General features: G+C 40.3%; 1 protein-coding gene across 2 annotated transcripts; it reads right to left on the minus strand.

Annotated features, from left to right (window-relative positions):
* Positions 1 to 1,147: 1,147 nt before the first annotated feature.
* On the minus strand, positions 1,148 to 22,684 carry LOC134478858 (zinc finger protein 431-like). Of its 2 annotated transcripts, none has more exons than XM_087597056.1 (3): positions 4,936 to 6,149; positions 4,684 to 4,744; positions 1,148 to 3,542 (listed from the first exon to the last, which is right to left on the minus strand). In XM_087597056.1, exons 1-3 carry the CDS (start codon positions 5,096 to 5,098, stop codon positions 1,997 to 1,999), a joined length of 1,770 nt encoding a protein of 589 aa, XP_087453182.1. In that variant the 5' UTR covers positions 5,099 to 6,149; the 3' UTR covers positions 1,148 to 1,996. The 2 variants fall into 2 exon arrangements, 1 of the variants encoding a protein (XP_087453182.1); XR_015644574.1 differs by lacking the exon at positions 1,148 to 3,542 and adding an exon at positions 22,561 to 22,684 and having other exon boundaries at positions 4,536 to 4,744; positions 4,936 to 5,062.
* Between the last annotated feature and the right edge of the window lie 1,050 nt (positions 22,685 to 23,734).

Here is a 23,734-nt window from a genome sequence, read left to right on the forward strand (position 1 = left end):
ATTTATAAAATATATTGACATGTTGAGCCAGCACTACATCTCTGGAATAAAGCATTTTGACCATGGTAATTTTTTGATTTATTTTTCAAGAGTTTGAAGGTATTTTTAAAGAAATTTTGCATATAAATTGCACCATAAATGGTGGAGATTGGTCTGTGTATATCTGGTTTCAGTATTAGGCTAATAGTAACTTCATAAAGAGTTTGGTAATGTAACCTTCCTTTGCTATTTAATAGCATAGTTTGAGAAGGATTTGTGTTAGTATTTTATTGAAGGTCTGGTAATTTTATTTGGTAAATATTTGACCACAACTTCACTTGTACTGCTCTCTACAAAGTTGCTCAATTTTTTTTTTCATTTTTTTCATTTTTTTTTTTTTTTTAGATCTTCACGATTTACTTTTGGTAGGTTATATACATCCAGAAAACTATGTGCTTTATTTTAGAGTTTTCCACTTTATTGGAATAAATGATTTCTAAGAAAAGACCTAATGATTTTTCTGAATTTCATTAATGTATGTAGTAACAACTCTCCTTACCCCTCAAACTATTTACATTGAAGCTTTTCAACTTGATTGTTTTTGTATTTGAGGATTTTATGAATACTATATATCATTATCATCCCTCCCTTTACCACAGCCAACCTCCTCCCATTTCCTTCCCCAATTTCACACTTTTTCCTAACCCCCTAAAACTAAACGCCAACCTAACCCTACCCGTCTTGTCCCCAACCTTAACCCACACTGCCCCGCAACGGTTTAACCCTAACCCCTAACTTTCTAGCACTAACTGCACACCCAACCACACTCTTCATAACCCCTACCCTTCTAACTCAGCTTGTTTCCAATAGACTCCTGGCATTTACTTTGACCATGTTTTTGAATTGTTAGGTATTTATGCAGATTTCACAAAGACTTTACCAAATTGAGCCCATTCATAAGGCTTCTCTCAAGAATGTTATTTTCTGCATTCACAGGGTTTCAGTGAATGGAAGTATGACTACTTTTGTTATAGTGAGAACTATTGAAATGTGCAAAGGCTTCACCATATTTAGTACATTCATAGTTTCTCTCTAATGTGGTATCTTTTATGCTGTTTGTGTTAATTTGGGTTTTAATGCTGTGAAAAGATACCATGACCAAGGCAACTCTTAGAAAGGACATTTAATTGGGGGGAGGGGCGGTATACAGATTCAGAGGTTCAGTCTATTATCAAGGTGAAAGGAATGTCAGTGTCCAAGCAGACACGGTGCTGGAGGAGAGTTCTACATCTTGATCAGAAGGCAGCCAGAAGACTCTTCTGCCCTGGGTAGAGTTTAAGCATGGGGACTCAAAGCCCACCCTCCCCCACAGTGACATACATCCTCAAAGGCCACATCTACTCCAAAAAGGCCATACCTCCTAACACTGCCACTTGCCATGGGCCAAGTATATTTAAACCACCATACCTTTGAAGATCACAGTAAAGGCTTTACTGCATTGGTTACATTCATACGGTTACTCTTTAGTACGTATGTGTTCTTTTATGTAGTTGGAGGTGGCTTGATTGTGAAAAGGCTTTACCACATTGACTACATTTTAAGGTTGCTCTCCAGTATGAATTCTTTCATGTTGTCAAAGTTGATCATGAGAGGCAAAGAACTTACTAAATTGCTTACAATCATAAGGTTTCACTCTAGTATGTGTTGCTTTATGTTTTCGGAGACTAGCATTACATACAAAGGCTTTACCACATTCATTACATTCGTAAGGTTTCTCTCCAGTATGAATTCTTTCATGCCTTTTAAGGTCATTCTGACGTACAAAGGCTTTACCACATTGCTTACATTCTTAAGGTTTCACTCCAGTATGTACTGCTTTATGTTTTCGGAGACTAGAATCAAATACAAAGGCTTTACCACATTCATTACATTTGTAAAGTTTTTCTCCAGTATGAATTCTTTCATGCTTTTTAAGGTAATTCTGACATACAAAGGCTTTACCACATTGCTTACATTCTTAAGGTTTCACTCCAGTATGTACTGCTTTATATTTTCGGAGACTAGAATCAAATACAAAGGCTTTACCACATTCATTACATTTGTAAAGTTTCTCTCCAGTATGAATTCTTTCATGCCTTTTAAGGTCATTCTGACCTACAAAGGCTTTACCACAGTGCTTACATTTGAAAGGTTTCACTCCAGTATGTATTGCTTTATGTGTTCGGAGACTAGTGTTACATGCAAAGGCTTTACCACATTCATTACATTTGTAAGGTTTCTCTCCACTATGTATTACTTTATGTGTTCGGAGACTACCATTCCATACAAAGGCTTTACCACATTCATTACATTTGTAAGGTTTCTCTCCAGTATGTTTTCTTTTATGTTTTTTAAGATCATTCTGACCTACAAAGGCCTTACCACATTCATTACATTTGTAAGGTTTCTCACCAGTATGTGTTCTTTTATGTCTTTTAAGATCACTCTGAACTACAAAGTCTTTACCACATTGATCACATACATAGGGCTTCTCTCCAGTATGTATTCTTTTATGTACTTGGAGAGGACTATGAGATGCAAAGGCTTTACCACATTGATCACATTCATAGAGCTTCTCTCCAGTATGTATTCTTTTATGTACTTGGAGATAACTATGAGATGCAAAGGTTTTACCACATTGATTACATTCATAGAGATTCTCTCCAGTATGTATTCTTTTATGTACTTTGAGATAACTATGAGATGCAAAGGCTTTACCACATTGCTCACATTCACAGAGCTTCTCTCCAGTATGTATTCTTTTATGTACTTGGAGATAACTATGAGATGTAAAGGCTTTACCACATTGATCACACTTGTAAGGTTTCTCTCCAGTATGTGTGCTTTTATGTGTTTGGAGATGACTGTTTTGTGAAAAGGCTTTACCACATTGATTGCATTTGTAGGGTTTTTCTCCAGCATGCATCATTTTATGCATTCGAAAATTTCGGTGATGTCCAAAGCCTTTATCACATTCATTACATTTGTAGGGTTTCTCTCCAGTATGAATTCTTTCATGCCTTTTAAGATCATTCTGACCTACAAAGGCTTTACCACATTGATTACATTCATAGGGCTTCTCTCCAGTATGTATTCTTTTATGTACTTGGAGATAACTATGATATGCAAAGGCTTTACCACATTGATCACATTCGTAAGGTTTCTCTCCAGTATGTGTTATTCCATGCGTTTTGAGATGACTGTGTCGTGCAAAGGCTTTACCACACTGATTGCATTTGTAGGATTTTCTTCCAGTATGTATTAGTTTATGCCTTCCAAGATTACAACGACGTTCAAAGGCTTTACCACATTGATTACATTTGTAGGGTTTTTCTCCAGTATGAATCCTTTCAAGAGTTTGAAGCTGAGAATCGTATGTAAAGGCTTTATCACGTGGCTTACATTCATAGAGTTTCTCTCCAGTATGTGTGCTCTTATGTCTTTGGAGATGACTATGTTGTGCAAAGGCTTTACCACACTGAGTATTTTCAGAGGGCTTCTCTCCAGTATGACATCTTTCATGCCTGCAAAGATAGATAGTTGGCCCATGGGAAAGCTTTACCACATTCACTATACTAAAGAATCTTTTTACCTGTGGAAATTAATTTTATAATTTGGTCGAATTGTAAAGAAGAATCACATCTTAAGGTTGTATCACTTTGTTTACACTCATGGTTTCCCATTCACTATGGGTTGGTAAAAGTGTTATTACATGGGTCATATTTGTACCATCCTTTCGCTCTATGAGATTTCTCATATATTTGAAGAGAAATGGAAGAGCTCAGAGCTTTACCACATTGAGTACATTCATATGCTTTCCTTTATTGTGAAATACACTACATTTGCATACCACATCGGCCAAGTGAATCAGGACAAACAGAAAGCGATTTCCACAATCCTAGAATCCATAGGGATTTTCTGCTATGTGACTTTATGGATATATTCCCAATGAAGTTGGGAAACCAACTAATTTTAAACTTGTATCACAACGAGAGAGTCTGCTCAATGTGGACTACTACATATATCTTAATTGTTCTGGGGGTGGGGGGCATAGCTCCTTTCACTATCCTTGTGCTCACATGGCTTGTATCCATTGTGACACAGGATATACCTGTAAAAATATCAAACGAAAGATTTCCACATTGTATTCACACAGTTTGACTTTTTGTTCATCATAGACATATGGTATAAGAATCAATGTTTCTCTTCAACAACATTCTTGACTCTCATAAACTGTCCCTCTCACTTAAACTTAACAATGTTAGTATATGAGCAATCAGCTTTACTATGATATATTTGCCTATTTGAAAAATAAAATTATCACCTACTCTGTGTGTGTGTGTGTGTGTGTGTGTGTGTGTGTGTGTGTGTGTGTGTTATGAGACTAAACAGATTGGCAGGTATACAGAATAGCTGTAATGTGGCTATAATTCAAATGGTAAGATCTGTTAAGGCATTGTGTCTTTGTCTTCTTTCTTAGAGGAATGCCTTGCAAAAAACCAGTCAGACACCTGACATTGAGGTACATGGATTTGTGAGAATTTAATAATCAATACACTTAAAGAAGGGCTTTTTTTTTTACACTGTTGCGTTTGTTTAAAAGTTCCAGGACATACTAACGTGCCTTCAGAGGCATATTCATACCAACTTGCACATGAAAATTACCTTCCATGTCTTCTGAAACTTTGACAATGTTCTTCAATAGTATGGTCTTCCCAATTGTAACCTAAAATACAGTACCAGAAAATGTATGATATAATATTGGAAATTAGGCAACATTTAAGTTACTATCTTCAGTGAACCTGACCTTTTCACCTCATTCTTCTTTATTCTCAATTGAAGTTACAGAAAAGCAACAGTAACAAAGGAACATTTGTTTCCTTATCTTAAAAACTGAAAGAAAATTCACTGTCTTACCTATAGCAGTGAGGTTCCTATAGGTCTCCTGCATCACATCTTTGTAAAGACTCTTCTGTGAAGGATCCAGCAAAGCCCATTCTTCTTGAGTGAAGTTCACATGTACATCATCATAGGTCAATGCATCCTGAAACATCCCATACATTTGTACAACAGTAACCATGATACCGATATCACTGTAAATGTATGCTTCTTGTGCTTAACCCACTTATTTCTTGACCCAGATGTTCTAATGTAATTACGAAATCATCTTAGAAGAAAACTGAGTAATAAGGTTCACCTCTGTCATATCTTTGCTCTTTGGGTAGGATATAGCCTTGCAAGAGAAATGCTAATTAATGGAGGGGGGCGCAGTATTGAGCACACAGAGAAATTGTATGAACAATTACTAACTGCAAAAAAATATCAAGTGAGCATATAGGCTCATGTCTTTAATTCAAGCACTCAGGAGGCAGAGGCAGGTATATCTGAGGTCTATCCAGGACAGCCAGAGGTACATATTAAGACCCTGTCTCCCCTATGAAAAATCAATCAAACAAACAAACAAGAAAGATAGAAAGGACTCAGAGGTTTTTACTAGAGTTCCTACAAAGAATTACATTCACTGCACTTCTGTATTCTTCTTCCATAATCTTGAGGTGTCCCAGTTTTAACTGTAACAGTAATGAGATCTTACTAAAAGGGGATGAATGTTGAAACAGATACAAACAGATAGCTGAAAATACTGGCAATGTAAATGTTGATCCTAAATAAGCAACATAGGACAGGAGCTGGCTCAGCAGTGAAGAGCTCTTGCTGGTCTTAAAAATAATTGGCCTCAATTGCCAGTAGTTAGAAGGGAGCTTCACAACTATTGATTACTCCAAGTTCCGGAATTCTGAAGCCATTTTCTGACTACTATGGGGATTAGGCATACATGATGTGCATATGAATGTCATGAATGATATGTATGAATGTCATGAATACATGCCATCCTGAGAAACAGAACATGCTCTCTGTCAAATTTCAAAATTCATAACATGGATGAAGATCAACACAGCAGCATATGCTTGACATGTGCCAAAACCCATAGTCCAACCATCAGCCAATAACATAAAAATGAACAAACAAACAAACAAACAAACAAACAAAGAGAAAGCGGGGCATGTTGGCCCACATTTAATCCTGGCACTCTGGAGCCAGAGGCAGGTGGACCATTTACATCTGAGGCCCCACGTTCTAAACAGCTACTTTCAGGACAGCCAGGGCTACATTGAGAAACTTTGTCCTCAAAAACAAAAACAAAATTAAAATTATAAAAAACACCAGGCTTACCCGCGGATCCTGGCCCGCAGCAGCTCTCTGCTCCCAAACCCCATGGGAGAGAGACCTCACCGCCTGATCAGGTGGGCACTCCTGAGGCTGCAGAGCGGAGGAGACCACCAAAACTGCCCACCCCTGCCCACATCCCTGGCCCAAGAGGAAACTATATAAGGCCTCTGGGTTCCCGTAGAGGAGGGCCCAGGAGCGGCAGGACCCCTGCCGGAGACACCGCCGGAACCTGAAGGAAACAGACCAGATAAACAGTTCTCTGCACCCAAATCCCGTGGGAGGGAGAGCTGGACCTTCAGAGAGGCAGACCCGCCTGGGAAACCAGAAGAGATTGCACTCTGTGCACATCCAGACGCCAGAGGAAAACACCAAACGTCATCTGGAACCCTGGTGCACGGAGGCTCCCGGAAAGAGCGGCGCAGATTGTCCGGGTTGCTGCCGCCGCGGAGAAGACTTAGGCAGAACCCCACGAGCAAACTTGAGCCTTGGAACCACAGGTAGGACCAACTTTTCCCCTGCAGGAAACCTGCCTGGTGAACTCAAGACACAGGCCCACAGGAACAGCTGAAGACCTGTAGAGAGGAAAAACTACACGCCCGAAAGCAGAACACTCTGTCCCCATAACTGGCTGAAAGAAAACAGGAAAACAGGTCTACAGCACTCCTGACACACAGGATTATAGGACAGTCTAGCCACGGTCAGAAATAGCAGAAGAATGTAACACTAGAGATAATCTGATGGCGAGAGGCAAGCGCAGGAACCCAAGCAACAGAAACCAAGACTACATGGCATCATCGGAGCCCAATTCTCCCACCAAAGCAAACACAGAATATCCAAACACACCAGAAAAGCAAGATCTAGTTTCACAATCATATTTGATCATGATGCTGGAGGACTTTAAGAAAGACATAAAGAACTCCCTTAGAGAAAAAGTAGAAGCCTACAGAGAGGAATCGCAAAAATCCCTGAAAGAATTCCAGGAAAACACAATCAAACAGTTGAAGGAATTAAAAATGGAAATAGAAGCAATCAAGAAAGAACACATGGAAACAACCCTGGACATAGAAAATCAAAAGAAAAGACAAGGAGCTGTAGATACAAGCTTCACCAACAGAATACAAGAGATGGAAGAGAGAATCTCGGGAGCAGAAGATTCCATAGAAATCATGGACTCAACTGTCAAAGATAATGTAAAACAGAAAAAGCTACTGGTCCAAAACATACAGGAAATCCAGGACTCAATGAGAAGATCAAACCTAAGGATAATAGGTATAGAAGAGAGTGAAGACTCCCAGCTCAAAGGACCAGTAAATATCTTCAACAAAATCATAGAAGAAAACTTCCCTAACCTAAAAAAAGAGATACCCATAGGCATACAAGAAGCCTACAGAACTCCAAATAGATTGGACCAGAAAAGAAACACCTACCGTCACATAATTGTCAAAACACCAAATGCACAAAATAAAGAAAGAATATTAAAAGCAGTAAGGGAAAAAGGTCAAGTAACATATAAAGGCCGACCTATCAGAATCACACCAGACTTTTCGCCAGAAACTATGAAGGCCAGAAGATCCTGGACAGATGTCATACAGACCCTAAGAGAACACAAATGCCAGCCCAGGTTACTGTATCCTGCAAAACTCTCAATTAACATAGATGGAGAAACCAAGATATTCCGTGACAAAACCAAATTTACACAATATCTTTCTACAAATCCAGCACTACAAAGGATAATAAATGGTAAAGCCCAACATAAGGAGGCAAGCTATACCCTGGAAGAAGCATGAAACTAATCATCTTGGCAACAAAACAAAGAGAAGAAAAGCACACAAACATAACCTCACATCCAAATATGAATATAACAGGAAGCAATAATCACTATTCCTTAATATCTCTCAACATCAATGGCCTCAACTCCCCAATAAAAACACATAGATTAACAAACTGGATACGCAGTGAGGACCCTGCATTCTGCTGCCTACAGGAAACACACCTCAGAGACAAAGACAGACACTACCTCAGAGTGAAAGGCTGGAAAACAACTTTCCAAGCAAATGGTCAGAAGAAGCAAGCTGGAGTAGCCATTCTAATATCAAATAAAATCAATTTTCAATTAAAAGTCATCAAAAAAGATAAGGAAGGACACTTCATATTCATCAAAGGAAAAATCCAACAAGATGAACTCTCAATCCTCATCTTCGGTTGGTTTATATACAAGTGTGCAATTTCTAGGCTTCAAAGTAAAATGATGCTATCTGGTGCTGGATAGAGGAGCCTTATTTTTTATTATGGCAGCTTGCTATTTTTGTCACATGGTGATTTGGTTGAACACAATAAAGTACAGTAGTAACTGATCTCCCCTTCTTCCTGGATGAGTGAGGAGATGATTAAATGTTGATGTCAGCATCCTTGAGCATATTCCGATGTGCTTCTGCTTCTGTTGAAAAGGATGCTGTGTTTGATTGTGATCCGAAGCTTTGAAGCACTACTTGGCATCTCCTTCCTTGGAGGTCTCACTGTTTAAACATAACAGATTTGATAGCTTGTTGGTAAGGTGAGGTCCAGCTTGTCTCCACTAGGTCATCTTCATGTGAATCCGGTGGTTATACGGTTTTGTTCTACGGATATTTCATTTTTTTAATAACAGTTTTAGCTGACATTCATGGAGAGAATGAATCCTTAGAAGTGTGCCACTAGTGAAAGGAAATCCTGTCTAGAGTATGTTTCTTTACAAAGCTGTGTCACACCATCCTTTGGGCCCTCTGCTGGAAAAGTAGAATCAAGTCTCAAATAATGCCTTTTAAATTGTATCCTCTAGTATTATAGATGTAGGACAGTACTGTATCATACCTCTGTGGATGTAAAATAGCTTGTACCTGCTTTATGATACGTAGTAGTGACCGTGCTTTATCAGAGCTGTTTTTAATGATGTTGCTCAGAATGTTTTCTTTCCAGATGATGATTGAGAAGCTAATTAAAAAAAAAAAAAATGGTGCCAGGTACCACAAGAGTAACAGAACTGTGCTGTTTTCTTGGGTTTTGTTTTTTTACTTTTTTTTTTAATGGAGTGTGCTGGATGTCTCTACAGTTTTGTTCAGATGACTGCAGAACCTGGAAAAGCTGTTGCTGCTGTTGATGCATAACACACTGCTATTATTGGTCTTTTTATATAAATATAAATATATATATACAGATATATAATTTGAATTTTTTGAAACTTTAGCTCTGCTGTCAACTTTGGAAAAAAGTATCCCCGTTTACTGTGTTGAGTTCACTGTACAAAAATTAACAGCCATATTGGTCTAGAAATGTTGAACTTAAGTTTTTTCCATTTGTACAGGGGTAACACACTGTATTAAATATGTAAGGTCTTATCTACGTGGGTTTGATTACAAAAACTAATAAAGTATTCTCTAAATTTTAAAAAAAAAAAGAAATCATAATTCCACTCTACTGAGATATAGGGCCTCTTCTCCAAACTCTGGCCATGATGGAGATTAAAAGAGAGGTGTCAGTAGACTTGAAAGGAAGAACAAGTATGGAGAGAACCAGAATGAATTCACTGACGAAACTAACATGATCCCTACATCCCTCACTATTTTCTCCAAGAAGTGAAACAGCAAGAGTAAGAAAAGAAACAAAGGAAGCACAAAAACAAAGAGGTGGGCACTTTGATTCTGAGGGATAAACATGCAATCTTGCCCTCATTTCAGCTTATAATGCAAACCATATTTGTATTGGCAAGGCACTAAAACCATAGGTTTACACACATGAATGAGCATATGTACCATATTGGAACATTTTCTCAAATATGACAAGATTTTTGAATGCTGGCAAAAGCCCTCTGTGCATATATGTGTGTGTGTGTATATATATATATATATATATATATGTATATATATATATATATATATATATATATATATCTCAACTGCTAATTCCTTCTGACTTCTAACTGCCTGATTTTCTGAAAGTTGAAACCATTTAAAAGTAGTAGATTATTGTAGTCAAGGTAATAAAGTTCAAAAGTAGATGCAAAAAAAAAAAAAAAAAAAAAAAAAAAAAAAAAAACACCAGGCTTGCAAAATACCTTAGCACTGAATAGCAATTTCTTCAAGTGAATCTTATGTGATTTAGGTTTAGAGTCTACAATGCTGAAGGCAAGACAACATAAGAAGGAGGCTGACTAATCAGGTACAACCACTACACAATACACACACACACACACACACACACACACACCCCACACAGGGAATGGGTTGAGTCTATAGACACCCAAATGTCATCCCCAATAACTAATCATCTAGATAGGTTCCTCCTACAACAGCTTCTATTGAGAGAACTGAGTTGGCCAGAGCAAGGCTGACTCCTCCATGACAGGTTGTAAACTGACAGACTGGGAAGCTAGGTCTAAGTTTCTGTTTCCCAGCACTGGAAAAGTCCAAACAAGTCAATTCTAGGAAAACCATCCCCCACAGGCAGCTAATCAGGAGCTTCCAATGACCCTAATAGCCTGCAGCAGCCCATATACTCTTCAAATGCCCCAAATCACTTCTGACACTCTTGATTGTCACATCTTGTAAAATCATTAAGCAAGTTATATCTTTCCAACATACAAAGGCACAGAATACCCCTTCCCATTCCAGTGGAGAGGAATGTGTACATAGTGAGGGAAGATTGGACCAAAGCAAGAAACCCAGCAGGACAAACACCAAATCATGCAGCTCTGTCTCAGACACAAGGAGCTTCAGATTCAAAAGGCTTAGATGGCCATATCCCTGCAACTTCTCATACATCTCTCGGCTTTGTTACCTCCACTTGCTATATGCAGCTCTCCATGACAGGTGTCTCATAACTTGGGTATCTCTATATCTTGTGGTCTCAAATGCAACTCAGGCTTCATCCTCAGATTCATCCCATGCACTCTCACAGTGTCCTCTCTCACTGGGGCTCTGACTCTGCCAAACATAGATGGCTGGAACAGTGCTGAATTGAAACCACGAGGGAAGAAGCCATAACCTTACATTTTCCATCTTTCTTATTTCCAGAACTTGGGTGCCACGCTTGGACCAGTAGTAGCAGGTTATATATGAAGTTCCTTCCTGGGTCTAGGAATGACTTTGCCAACTCCCCCTTCCATTAACTGAAGTCTTAGCAGGAGGGACTGTTTCCCTTAATTCACCTTCCTAGGCTTCCAATCCTGAGCAAATTCCTTCTCTTTAATGGTGATAATCTCTCTGAAAATTCATGCCTCTGCCTCAGCATTTGGCTGCCATGTGTAACTTCCCAGGTCTGCTTTTCTCTACAAACCACAGACTTTGCATTTATATCTGCTTAACTTGTTTTTTTCTTGTAGTCCAGAATGAGTTACTAGTAATAATCACCTAACAGATTCAAAATTTCACCTAAGAAATATAGCTAATTGTTTTTTAATTCTGCCTTGCTCAATTTCTCAGAGCATGGGTGGAATAAGAAAGACTTGGGGTCAAAATACCACATAAATGACCTCTAGGTAAATTTTTCATGGAGTCTATTTTCCACTGAAATCCTATGACCTCAACTTCTGACTGCATTACTTGCATGACTCCAGTCATCCAGGTGCTACAACAACAGCTAATTGAGCTCTGAATACAGCTTTCTATGCTTTTTGCCATCTCAAGCCCTGATATTTACCACTTTCCTCCAAAGGAGAACATTTCTAGTTTCTCTAGTTTCTGTCCAGCAACAAAATAACGGGTTTTTTTGTTTGTTTTTTGTTTCTTTTGTTCTAACTTGCTACTTTCCTACTTTGATTCAATTCTCTAACCAAAAGCATCTCAGGAAATAAACAGGTTCACGTGTTTGGACCAGTCACAAGACAGCCATAAATTCTGGAGCTTAGGATAGAAACTCAAGCTTCAAGAAAAGGCAAAGACCATGAACAATTATTCTTTTCTGCTTGGTCACTGTCTCATACTTACCCAGCTCTCTTACCCAGCGCAGGCCCACTTGCTCAGCGATCCTACCACACTCAGTGTAGAGCCTTCGCACATCAATCATCACAACACAATCTCTCACTGACACAGCATCCAGACATTTTGATGAGGGCATGCCCTCAAGAGAGACCCTCAGATGATTGTAGGCTCTAAAATGTTCACAACTGAAGCTAACTAGGACAAAAAGGTAATAATATATCAGAAAGTTTAAAAAACCCAAATCAAATGTGTTAACAATATCGTTTAAGTAGCAAAAAAACAACAAACAAACCACACACACACACACACACACAATCAAAATTAATGATTACAAAAACTGGAAAACACAGATTTCTCAAGAAATGAGGAGAGGCAAGCCTTTAGAAGAGGACACTAAAACTTTTTCCCGAACTATCAAAACTTCAAGAAATTCATAACATAGTAAATTTTCAGAAGATAAAGGTGACAGAAAGTGTTTTAAACATGAACTACAAGAGTGTAATAACAAATTTATGAAATTACAGGACAATACTCATCCTGTCTATTCTGTTTCTCATCTTTGCCAATAAATAAATAAATAAATAAATAAATAAATAAATAAATAAATAAATAAATAAATGGGATTAGCTGTGGCAAAATCCCAGGGAATTGGGCATAGTGGCAGCCTAAGGAATGGGAAAATATTTTTTTTAAAGAAATCCATATGTTATAGAAGCCTAATATATAAAATACATAAATACCTCAAGAAATTAAACTTTCAAAGTAAAAAATTCAATTATAAAATGGTGTAAAGGGGCTGGAGAGATGGCTCAGCTGTTAAGAGGATTGACTTCTCTTCCAGAGGTCCTGAGTTCAATTCCCAGCAACCACATGGTGGCTCACAACCATCTGTAATGGGATCTGATGCCCTCTTTTGGCTTGTCTGAAGACAGCTACAGTGTACTCACTCACATTAAATAAATAAATCTTTAAAAAAAAAGGGGGGGTATAAATCTATAGAGAGAATTCTCAAAAGAGGAATCTCAAAAAGCTGAGAAATATTTAAAGAAATCATTATCATCTCAGCCATGAAGGAAATGCAAAGCAAAACTACTTTGAGAATCTATCTTGCACATGTCAGAAGGGCTAAGATCAATACAAGTGACAAGTCATGCTGGTAAGGGTGTGGAGAATGGGTAACAACTCTCCATGCTTGTAGGGTGCAAACCAATACTGCCACTATGGAAATCAGCATTTCCTCAGAGTCCTGGTGCCTCAGAACCCTGAGAATCCATCTATCTCAAATCACAGCTATAAAGCTCTTGGCATCTATCTAAAAGGTGCTCCACCCTACCACAAGGCCATTTGCTCAACTATGTTCATTCATACTTGTTTATTCATACTTGCCAGAACCTAGAAACAACCTAAAAGTATCTCAACTGAAGAATGGGTTGAAGGACCCTAGTTCTTACTGAAGCCTAAGAGCTGTCAGGAGGCTTGGCCTGGTGGAAAGTAGGTAGGTTATGGGGACCCTAAGGGCTTTTGCCAGCTTTACATCAACTGCCTCTGGTGAAGATTAGGGCACGACCCAGCTTCACGCCTCGGGCCAAGGCTAGGACAAGTTCCATTCTCCACCCAGAGTCCTTGGGAGGAGCAGGGACATTCTTGAAAATCCTGCAGAATGTACTGATAGTAGCCTGACTCGCTGGTCCCAGATAAGAGCTCAAAGGCATGCCATATAAGTTTGAACTGTAAACCTGCTATTGTAACCTGTACCTCTGAAAGTATAAAAACTGCTTGTCACAGCCATTGGGGTCACCTTCCAGTCCCTCACTACGAGGGGCTGATTGAAGGTTGACCCCGACACACCTGAAAATAAACTCTTGCCTTTGCATTAAACTCCATTCTCATGCCTCACTTGGGGGATCTCCTGGTAGTTAAGACTCACTTTGAGCCCTATGGGGTACACCAAAAATGTGGTACATTTATCACTCAGCTGTTTATAAAGATGCCATCATGAATTTACAGGGAAGTAAATGCAACTAAAGAAATCACACCCAGAATGACAAACATGACATGCATTTACTTAGAAGTGAATATTGCCTATTAGGTAAATAGTAATCAAACCCAGAGGGGTTAGTTAAAGAGTTGGACTCTAGGGAGGAAGCACAGATCTCTTTCTACAGGGGAAATAGAATAATTTCTGTGAGTAGACCAGAGTTTGATGGGAACAGGAGTAGGGAGGATCAGTTGAGGGGGATGCAGGGGAAAGTAAAATGCAGGAAGAAACAGCTGGAATTAGGGGTTATTTGGGAGTTAGTGTAGAAATCCAGTACAATGACAACTTCCTGGATGACCAGGTGACACTAATGAAAACTCCTAGTAATGGAGGATATGGAGTCTGAACTGACCATCCTTTGACACCAGGCAGGGTTTCGATGTTGCTAATAAGTTACATATTGTTGAGCTGTTGGCCAAGGCGGTCCCTTGAGATCCTTCAACAATCCTTGCTGATGCAAGGACAAATTTTGCTCTCAGATAACTGACAGCAGAGACTGATCATTAAGGACAAATTCCACACAGTTCACTGAATGCAGAGGTCAAGCTAGTACAGGCTCGGAGCCTTCACCCCTGTGTTCTAGTCTCTTTGAGGAGAGAAGGTACTCTACAGGATAAAAGGAAGAAAGAGAAACCTGGAAACTCCCCTCCGCCCCCAACACCCATACACACCTACAATTGGTCCTTCCTAAGATGTGCTGGGGCATGAGGGTAACAAATTTGTTTGAGTGACCAACCAATGTTTGGTTTAACTTGAGGCCTTTGACATGAGAGGGAACCCATGACTAACACTGACTGGATTTCTAGGAATCTTACAGAAACTTAAATGGCTAGCATAGAGACAGCATGGGTCTATACCAGGTCCTCTGCTGATATGTTATGGCTGTTAGCTTGGTGTCTTTGAGGGACTCCTAACAGTGGAAGCAGGTGTAACTCTGATTCATTGGCTTGATCTTGAGATTTTTCCTATCAGGTTGCCTTGTCCAACATGAAGGCTTTCACCTTGTCTTTTTCCATCTTGTTTTGTCTGTTAGGTCTGCTCCTTTTTGAAGAGGAAATGGGTGGGGGGGGATGGACCTTGGGGAAAGGATAGAAGTGAGGGGTAGTTGGGAGTGCAGGTTGGGGAAACAGTGGTCAGGATATATTATATGAGAATCTACCCTCATATAAAAACTTAATTCAATATTGTTTAAATGAAAGGCAAAGAAGGGAAGCTATAGTGAACAAAGAAAAGCAAAATCATAAAGATAGGGACAGCAAGATTGTGATACATACAGTACTTGCTCTATTTTTGTAGACAGTGACTATCACATAGGAATGTAAAAATACCTAGAAGGCTTACTTCCTCCTTCTGATAATCTAGGCCTAGGAAGCTTATAGCTTCTGTACAATCTTATCTAGGTCTAGAATGACGGGGCGTAGGCCTGGGGGATTCAACAAAAGACACAGACTAGTGTCATTTTTGCTAAGAAAATGCCAAAGCTTTACTGAGGTTCACAGAATATACACCCCAAGTTCACTGGGTGGAGAACTCCAGAAAGCACAGTGGAAAAATAGGTTATGTCCTCAGGACAAAAACAGGAACAAAAATCAGGAACTGTGTGTTACTGCCCAGGTGCCAAACAGAAAGATCAAGATGTTCCTTTGTTAGGAACTAAAGCTTCCATGCATCAGCAAGGCTCAGCAGGGGGCAAACACCGAGGGGGCTCAGTAGAGTTGGACACTTGAGTGTTTTGGGCATCAGAGACTTAACTGTTAAATAATCACCCTTTCTTCTTCTTTTTGAACTCTGGCTGGTCAACTCTGCTCTTCTAGCTCTTACTCTTCACTCTAACCAATTCAAATTGCTTCTTTCACTTCTGACTGAATTGCTATGCTTGGCCTCAAACCAACTCTAGTAAACTGCTCTCTTCTCATTCTCTCACTCATTTTCTCTTTCTCTGTCTTTAGCCTGCCTGTCTCTGTAAAATTCTCCAGGTAAAACTGCCTCCTCCTCTTACCCTCTATGCTGCTTCCTCTTATATTGCCTCTTTTCCCTCTTCTCTTTAGAGTTGGGCATATCCTATTCTGTCAGATCTTTCCCTGATTCATCATTTTTTCACCCACTCAATTATACATTACTTACGAACATGAGCACTTCCTTCAAAAATGATGTTTACCTTCATCGTTTGAGAGCAAAGCTGTGTACTAAGGGCTGAGCCATACCAGATAGAAACACGCCCCCCCCCCCCCCCCCCCGCCAACCCTGCCTCCAGCAAATTGGACAGTCTCTGGGTTCACAATGCGATCAAATACTCTGCAACACAGGAGTTCATGACAAACTCATCTTGGGGCCAGTCTATATCTGTGAAATCAGAAGTTGTGTTCTCAGCAATGTGAAATATATATCACGCAGGAAACAAAAGCAATCACTTTCTTGTGTTAGCTTTCACTAGTTTGGAGTGTGGAATTACAATGCTTTTCATTTCATTCCAAAAGAATACTCATAATTGTTCTTAAGAAAAACTAATGTTTCAATAACTATTCAAACAGAAATAAATGAGATGTTGCACAAAATCGCTACATTAACTATATTATGCATTAAGCCTAAATAAACCAATGTATAAAAATATTAAATGTTTAAACGCTTTCTCCAAAGCAAAAATGAAAGTGTTACCATCTAAGTTACATAAGGCAGAGAAAACAAAGAGCCGAGTCAGTTATCTAAGACTTTTACATATTTGTTCAACTCTAATTTATCGTTAGTATTTAAATTCAAACAAAACAATCAATGTGGTTCTTTTTTTCTTTTCATTTTTTCAGAGCTGGGGACCGAACCCAGGGCCTTGCGCTTGCTAGGCAAGCACTCTACCACTGAGCTAAATCCCAAACCCCTTCAATCTGTTTCTTAACCTCGTTTTTACTTCTTCATGCAGTATGACTCATTGGCAGAGGGCTCTCATGCCATCCAAATAAAGCCACTTTCTGCATTTTTATAGCATACTACAATAGCACATTTGCTTCTCATCTATAACAACTCTTGCTACAGAAAACTTGATATTTCATTTCTCTTATCCCCATAATGTTCTAAATAAACATTAGGAAAAAAAAAAAACCTTTGAAGGAGATTGTTTCAGCTGGATTCTCTGCTTTCTGCCCTTCTATACGAATTTGACGGGAATTTGACCATGGACTAGGACTTAGGAAGTAGGTTCAGGTAAGAATATTTACATTTGGGCTAGTAACATTCCTTTTCTCTTATCAAACTGATGAGCCCCTAGAAACAATGATCACAGGACTTTGTGCCTTGTTTGTTCCTTGACCTAGAATTGACCTTATTATTTGCTTGTACTAAAAATGGTAGAAAAGCAGACTAGGAAAAATAAACCCGCTTCAGCCTCAGCACTGGCTAGAATCATGCTATATATTGTCTAATTTTCTATTTCCTTCCAATCCTCACTCCCTCCGTTGAGACCCTGTTGACTGACTGAGTTGACTTGGTCACCCTTCATTTTCGAGTGCTACCTACAATGTTGACAACATGGTTCAAGCTCCCATATCCATCTGATAATAAGAGTGCATTAAAGGTTAAAATTATATGGGAGAAAGAAATGGGTTGATAATGCTTAAGCTATAATTACATGCTGTTTTATGACCAATAAAGCACTGACTGTGAGAGTCTTTACAAGTGCATAATCCTTTATCCACTCCTTTAACCCAAGGCACCCTAGGTTGCCTAGAGGCACCTAGCTGGTCCTCAACAAATGAGCATTGATGTTATTTTCATATTTAGGCAAGTATGAATACAACTCCAAAAACATGAGCATTCTGGTGCTTTTTAAAACTAATTTCAAGTGCATGGAAACTATACTGAGAAGACTGCTGGGATCCATGGCAATTCTGTCATTTTTATGAGAAGTTAGTGTTGGTATGAGGAACCGGCTTTATGGTTGCAGGTTGTCTCCAAACCCAGCGATAGCAGTGACATCACCCAGAGGTGAAAGGGACCTGTGCATCTGTTGTCATATATTTCCAGTGTCCTCCTAGTCCATCTCCAACCCTTGTTTGCAAGAAGTTATGTCCCTACCCAAATAAAAAGCCAACCCTCCTGACCTTTACCCCTTCTTTCTCTTTTCCTCCTTTGTGCATCCCCCATCCCCAGCACCAATGAAAGTCTCTCCCGTGGAACCATACTGGCCAGGTGTGGTCTGTCTGGGCACGAGCCTCGATTCCAATACAACACTCCATAGGATGGGGATTGCTTGAGTGTAGGTATTATGTACACATGTATCAGAATACATATGTTAAACATGCACAATTTTATATCAACTATATAAACACAGTCTTAACTAGTTTTAGTAGGTATCTATGGAAAATCCCAACCTACTGCTATCAGAGTTTACTGCTAAGACACAAGCCTGTGTCACATCCAGATTCATTGTCCAATTCTGGACCATGCTTTATTTTCACTCTTTTTGCTTTCTCAATTAAGTCATACTTATAAAGATCTTGTCTATGTGAGCCTAAGGATGAATTCTGTGTCACTAAAGTCTACACTAAAGTCCTCTTTCTATGGCTTTGTACATTATTTCACATCAGTTTCAGTTTCACACACATACTATATAGCTTGCTAAATGAATTATTATGTAGAATATATTTTACCAAGTTATATAACTGTAAACAACACCATTATAGTGATGTTAAAAAAGGAATGTTGGGTATGTTCAATTTGCAGCAAAATTCAAAATTTAAAGAAAACGTCTAATAATATATAACAGGACAGCTGATTTCAAAGCTATTTGCCATGTGAAAAAAACCTCAGAATCATCAACAGGATTATGAAGAAACAGTACACATTTTGGCACAGTATAGATTCCATCTGTACTTATCAAAGAGCTACAACTATCAAAAGTTTTAGCACATTTGTGAAAAAAGGAGATGTAGAGAAAAAAAGGCAAGAACATAAGCCCCAAATTATAGTCAAGTTTTAATCAAAAGACCTGAGGAAACTCAGCCAGGAAATGTGTGAACTTGACCAATATTACCTATGATTGCATGTGTATTCAAATAGAAAAAACACAGATGTACAAACTCCCACAAGAATAACTCAAACTGACCCCTAAACTGCTATATTTCTGACCCTCCGGCCACTACTGACCCCACGCTCTAGAGCTCTCTATGTGGAGGTGGTAAGAAAGGAGGGTTATGGCTCTGCGGCTCCCAATGCCCCGTGTGATCTCACACAAACCCAGCCCCCGAACCCACACACAAACGAAGGTTGAAGAATAACTTAATGTCTGCTTCCACATGATGCCATGTGGATTTTAGTAATGATGTAGAATCTGCCCTGCCTACCTACACCCCACCCTGCACACCTGAGAAACCTCTGCATCTCAGAAACTCCTTTTGGACTCTGGAACTGAATTTCCCTGAATCACTCCATTCACTGTGACTGCTGATAGTGGAAAGGTAAAAGGATTTTAACCAAGTATTGCCAAAGGATGATTCTCATAACCTCATCCCTATGTTCTGTACGTATTTTGGAGAATTGTTTGTTAACTTGTAGCTTTGCATTCTATGGCACTGTGGGGAATAAAAATTATGAAAAACAAACTTGAGGCAGTTGTATTAACCAGCAGTCCCCCCAAATCTAACTCTTGGCTTTGCATATTCACTGCCCCCAGCAGAGACTGTTCGACTCATGCTGCTGGTTCGAGTACAAGGAACTAGATTCAAGGATCTTTTTCTCCTCCATGCTTGTTTCTCTCTTATCTGGTATTAGGGGGTGAAACGAGGTTGGGGGGGAGGGGGGCAGAGGAGGGGGATTAAGAGTGGGGAAAAAGAAACCACAAAGTAGCAAAGACTAGCACAGATCCAGTTAGCTGGGTCTAAAATGCTAAAAGAGGATCTAGCCTAGGTAGATTTTACAGTCCATGTATGCTGTCACCCTTAAGTTTCTTTTAGCTTCAGGTTCCAAGTTAAGTTTTTTTTTTTCTTAAGATTTATGTATTTTATTTATATGTTAGTACACTGTGGTTTTCTTCAGACACTTCAGAAGAGAGCATCCCATTACAGATGGTTGCGAGCCACCATGTGGTTGCTGGGAATAGGATCTCTGGAAGAGCAGTCAGTGCTCTTAACTGCTGAGCCATCTCCCCAGCCCATTTTTTTTTCAGGTTAAGTTTTGAACAATTTAAATATAAATTGGAGGCTACAAGTCTGGCCACTTAGATAGGCCATTTACACAGCAAACATTTCCAGGATGTTTCTTAAGTACACCTGTGCCCTAAAACAGTAGGTTAGCGACAGTGTCCTAAGTGGAAGGTCTCAGATGAAGAAAAACATAGGAAAAGGAGAAGCTAGAAAGTATAAAAACTGGGGTGGGGGTGGAGTGGTCTTAAGCTAAATAAGCTTAAGAAGAATAGCACCTTGCATATGGTTTAGAAAAGGTAAATGGAAAGAACCGGGAAACATCTATGAAGTCAGCAGAAAGATTAAACTATGAACTTAGCAGAAACATCATATAATGGGACACACTCAGGAAAAGTCTAATAAACAGTGCTGCACAAGGAACTCAGTGTATTTCAAAAATATTCCTTACCAAGCCTGTAGTGGCCTTGGGAACCATAGCCCCATAAGGTGGGAAGGGATGTTGTAAAAATGTAAAAATAAAGAGGGTATTGTTGGTCTTTTATCCCGCTAGGTCCAGCACAGCAGTGCTCCAAGATATCTGCTATGTATCTTGGCAGAATCACATCCCAGCCCCACACTTTCCTACACTGAAACCCCCACATAAAGAACACACAACACAATAATGTTAGATCCAATTGGTAAGATATAATTGCCGTCTTAAACATACACAGCCCGGTACCAACCATCCCTTAGGAACATTGATAACAACCTGTAAATACACAGAGCAGATTCTTAACATCACCTGCCATGGCTTTTCCCTCTCTCCTCTCTCCTGCCTCTTCCTTTCTGTCCTAGTCTCCTCCTCCTCTTTCAAACCTCTCCCGCCCATCCTTCCTTCTCCTCCAATGACAGGCCTCCTTCTGTCCTGTACCTGCCCCTCACCTGTACTTTACATATTCAATGGGGAGGTGGATCTGGTGAAGTCACCTGAGTTCTGAGTAGGTGACTAGGCAGCAGTCCTTGGCGCAGGGGAATTAGCATCAAAATACAGAAAACTTCAGGGCAAACCACAATAGGGAAGACTTGTTTTCTCAGAATCTTAAGCAGCCTCTCCCAAATGCCCTGGCACCAAGCATATTCCTGGTTTTAGGGAAACTGTTTTATCTCTATACCCAGGAGCCCAGGGAAAGCTCCCAATAACTAGGCCCTAGATGGTTACTGGCTCTGGCAAGCATGTCCCGGAGTCTCAGAAGGAGCTCCAACATGGGGATCTCAGGAAAAGGAAGGAAAGCTTAGCTTGATCAGGCCTGCACTCAATAAAACAGTGTTTTGTTGTTTTACCTTTTTTTTTTTTTCTTTTTTTTTTCGGAGCTCGGGACCGAACCCAGGGCCTTGCGCTCCTCTACCACTGAGCTAAATCCCCAACCCCTTGTTTTACCTTTTCTAATGGTTGTCACCCGGTATCATCCTGCCCATGTGGCAGAATTATGCTTTTCTTAAGAAGAAAACTGAACCTTTATGGCACACCAGGCCTTACTGTTGATTGTGATCCTGTAATGCCCCACTGATCGGCTTGTTAGATGCCTGCTCTTTGATATGGAGATGGGCCTAGTGGCTGGTTGCAAATCAGGGTCTGGTGCCATATTTCTGGACAATCCTGGTGAACAAATTTGTGTATCCTAGCATCCTAATCTCTAACAGGCCTGGTTAGCTTACTACTTACACGTGAGGTGTTTGCAGGCAGTCCTCTCTCAGCTAAATTCTACTTGGTGTGCCTTCCTATCTCCTAACCTTTAGCAAATCCTTTACATCATCAATTCTACTCTTACATTACAGCTTGATATTGGATTGCTACCCAGCACATGAGATGCCCTCCACAAAATAACTCCAAATGGATCTTACACCTTAATGTTAAATGCTATGAAGAGAACTTGTAGAAACCAGGCTTCTGAGTTTGGGATCATGCCAAGGATCTTTCCACAAGCCAAATGCTCTGCACAGTTGCACCCCTACAGGGAAGTTATTCAGAAACTGCCTCTGGGTCCAGTGAGTGGCTAAGACCCCACAGGTAGTGGCCAATTCCCATTCAGCCCCAGGAAAGACCCACCACACCAGCTCCCACTGCTCAGTCCCCGCCCGCCCCCGCCCCGCCGCCCGCCTGGCTGTCCCTCCATGTCTCCTGCCCCTTTGTGTGCCCTGACAATGTGCTCACCATGTCGCAACTTTGGAGCTTGCCTGAGCATGCCTCACAGAATCCAACCGAGGGACACAGAGCATAGCAACCAGGACCATTTAAGAAGGCTTGAAAACTAAGCGAATCCTGCAACAAGGCACCCGGAAATGCCCGCCTTCTATTCTGATTGGCACGTCCAGTGAAGACTCTGATTGGCCAGTAGTCTTGAGTGACTTAGCTCTCAGCCTAAGCTTCAAGCCCAGGGCCAGACCATTTCCAGATCTACAGGGATTTGCATTTCAGGAGCACTTGTGCCTGTCCTCCAATAGCATTCTCATCTGTCTCCCCCGCCCCCCCAGCCCTAGGAAGTACCCACCAGGCCACCTACCACTGCTCAGCCTATTGCTCCTCCCTTTTGTGGGCAGTGACCCTGTGCTCACCAGGTCCTCACTTCAACCTGAACTCAGCTCACAACACTCAGTAGGCTCTTTCCCTTCCTTCTCCTGGAATCAAGGTATACAGCTTGCATAACCTCCATACTCAACTTGCAGTGGGGTTATTAATCTGTCCCACAAGTGGAAGGGTGCCCAAGATATTAACAATTAAAGAGCGATTTGAGGAAACAAGAGTTTTGTTTTGTGGCTGTTGGGATTCAGACCCGACAATCAGCTGACCTTCATATATTTAACACACCAAAGCTGTCTGGGCCTCCAGGTTCTCCCAGCACTCCTCAGTCCCCACCTGTAACAGGGCATGTCCGGCATACCCCACCTTGTACCTTGAACTTTACAGCGCAGGGGCCAAGCTTTCCCTTCCCCAGAAGCTCTTCCTATATAATCCAGAAATTTTGTACTCTTTGTCTTTCTGTTTCTGTGCCTCTCCCTCCCTCCCCCTCCCCTTTCCATCCTTCCCTCTCTTCCCTCCACTTTCCCTGTCACCACCCTCCATTACATCATTTTTCTCTCCCTGTTTGCCTTGCTTGCTCTTTCTCTCTTTCTCCCACCCTTCGTTATCCTTAATCCCCAATCGACTTTTATGACTTCTTTGGGACTAGTGAACTCTATCCTTGGGATCAATGAGCCCACTAGAGAATTGCCCCCAATAAATCTGAAAACACTCTAATTTGGCATGGGTTGAATCCCTAACCCTAACTCTAACCCTAACCCTAAGCCTAACCCTAACCAACCCTAACCCTAACCCTAACCCTAACCCT

This window comes from Rattus norvegicus, chromosome 1 (assembly GCF_021556685.1).
Source record: "Rattus norvegicus strain SHRSP/BbbUtx chromosome 1, alternate assembly SHRSP_T2T, whole genome shotgun sequence".
Classification (NCBI taxonomy): domain Eukaryota; kingdom Metazoa; phylum Chordata; class Mammalia; order Rodentia; family Muridae; genus Rattus; species Rattus norvegicus.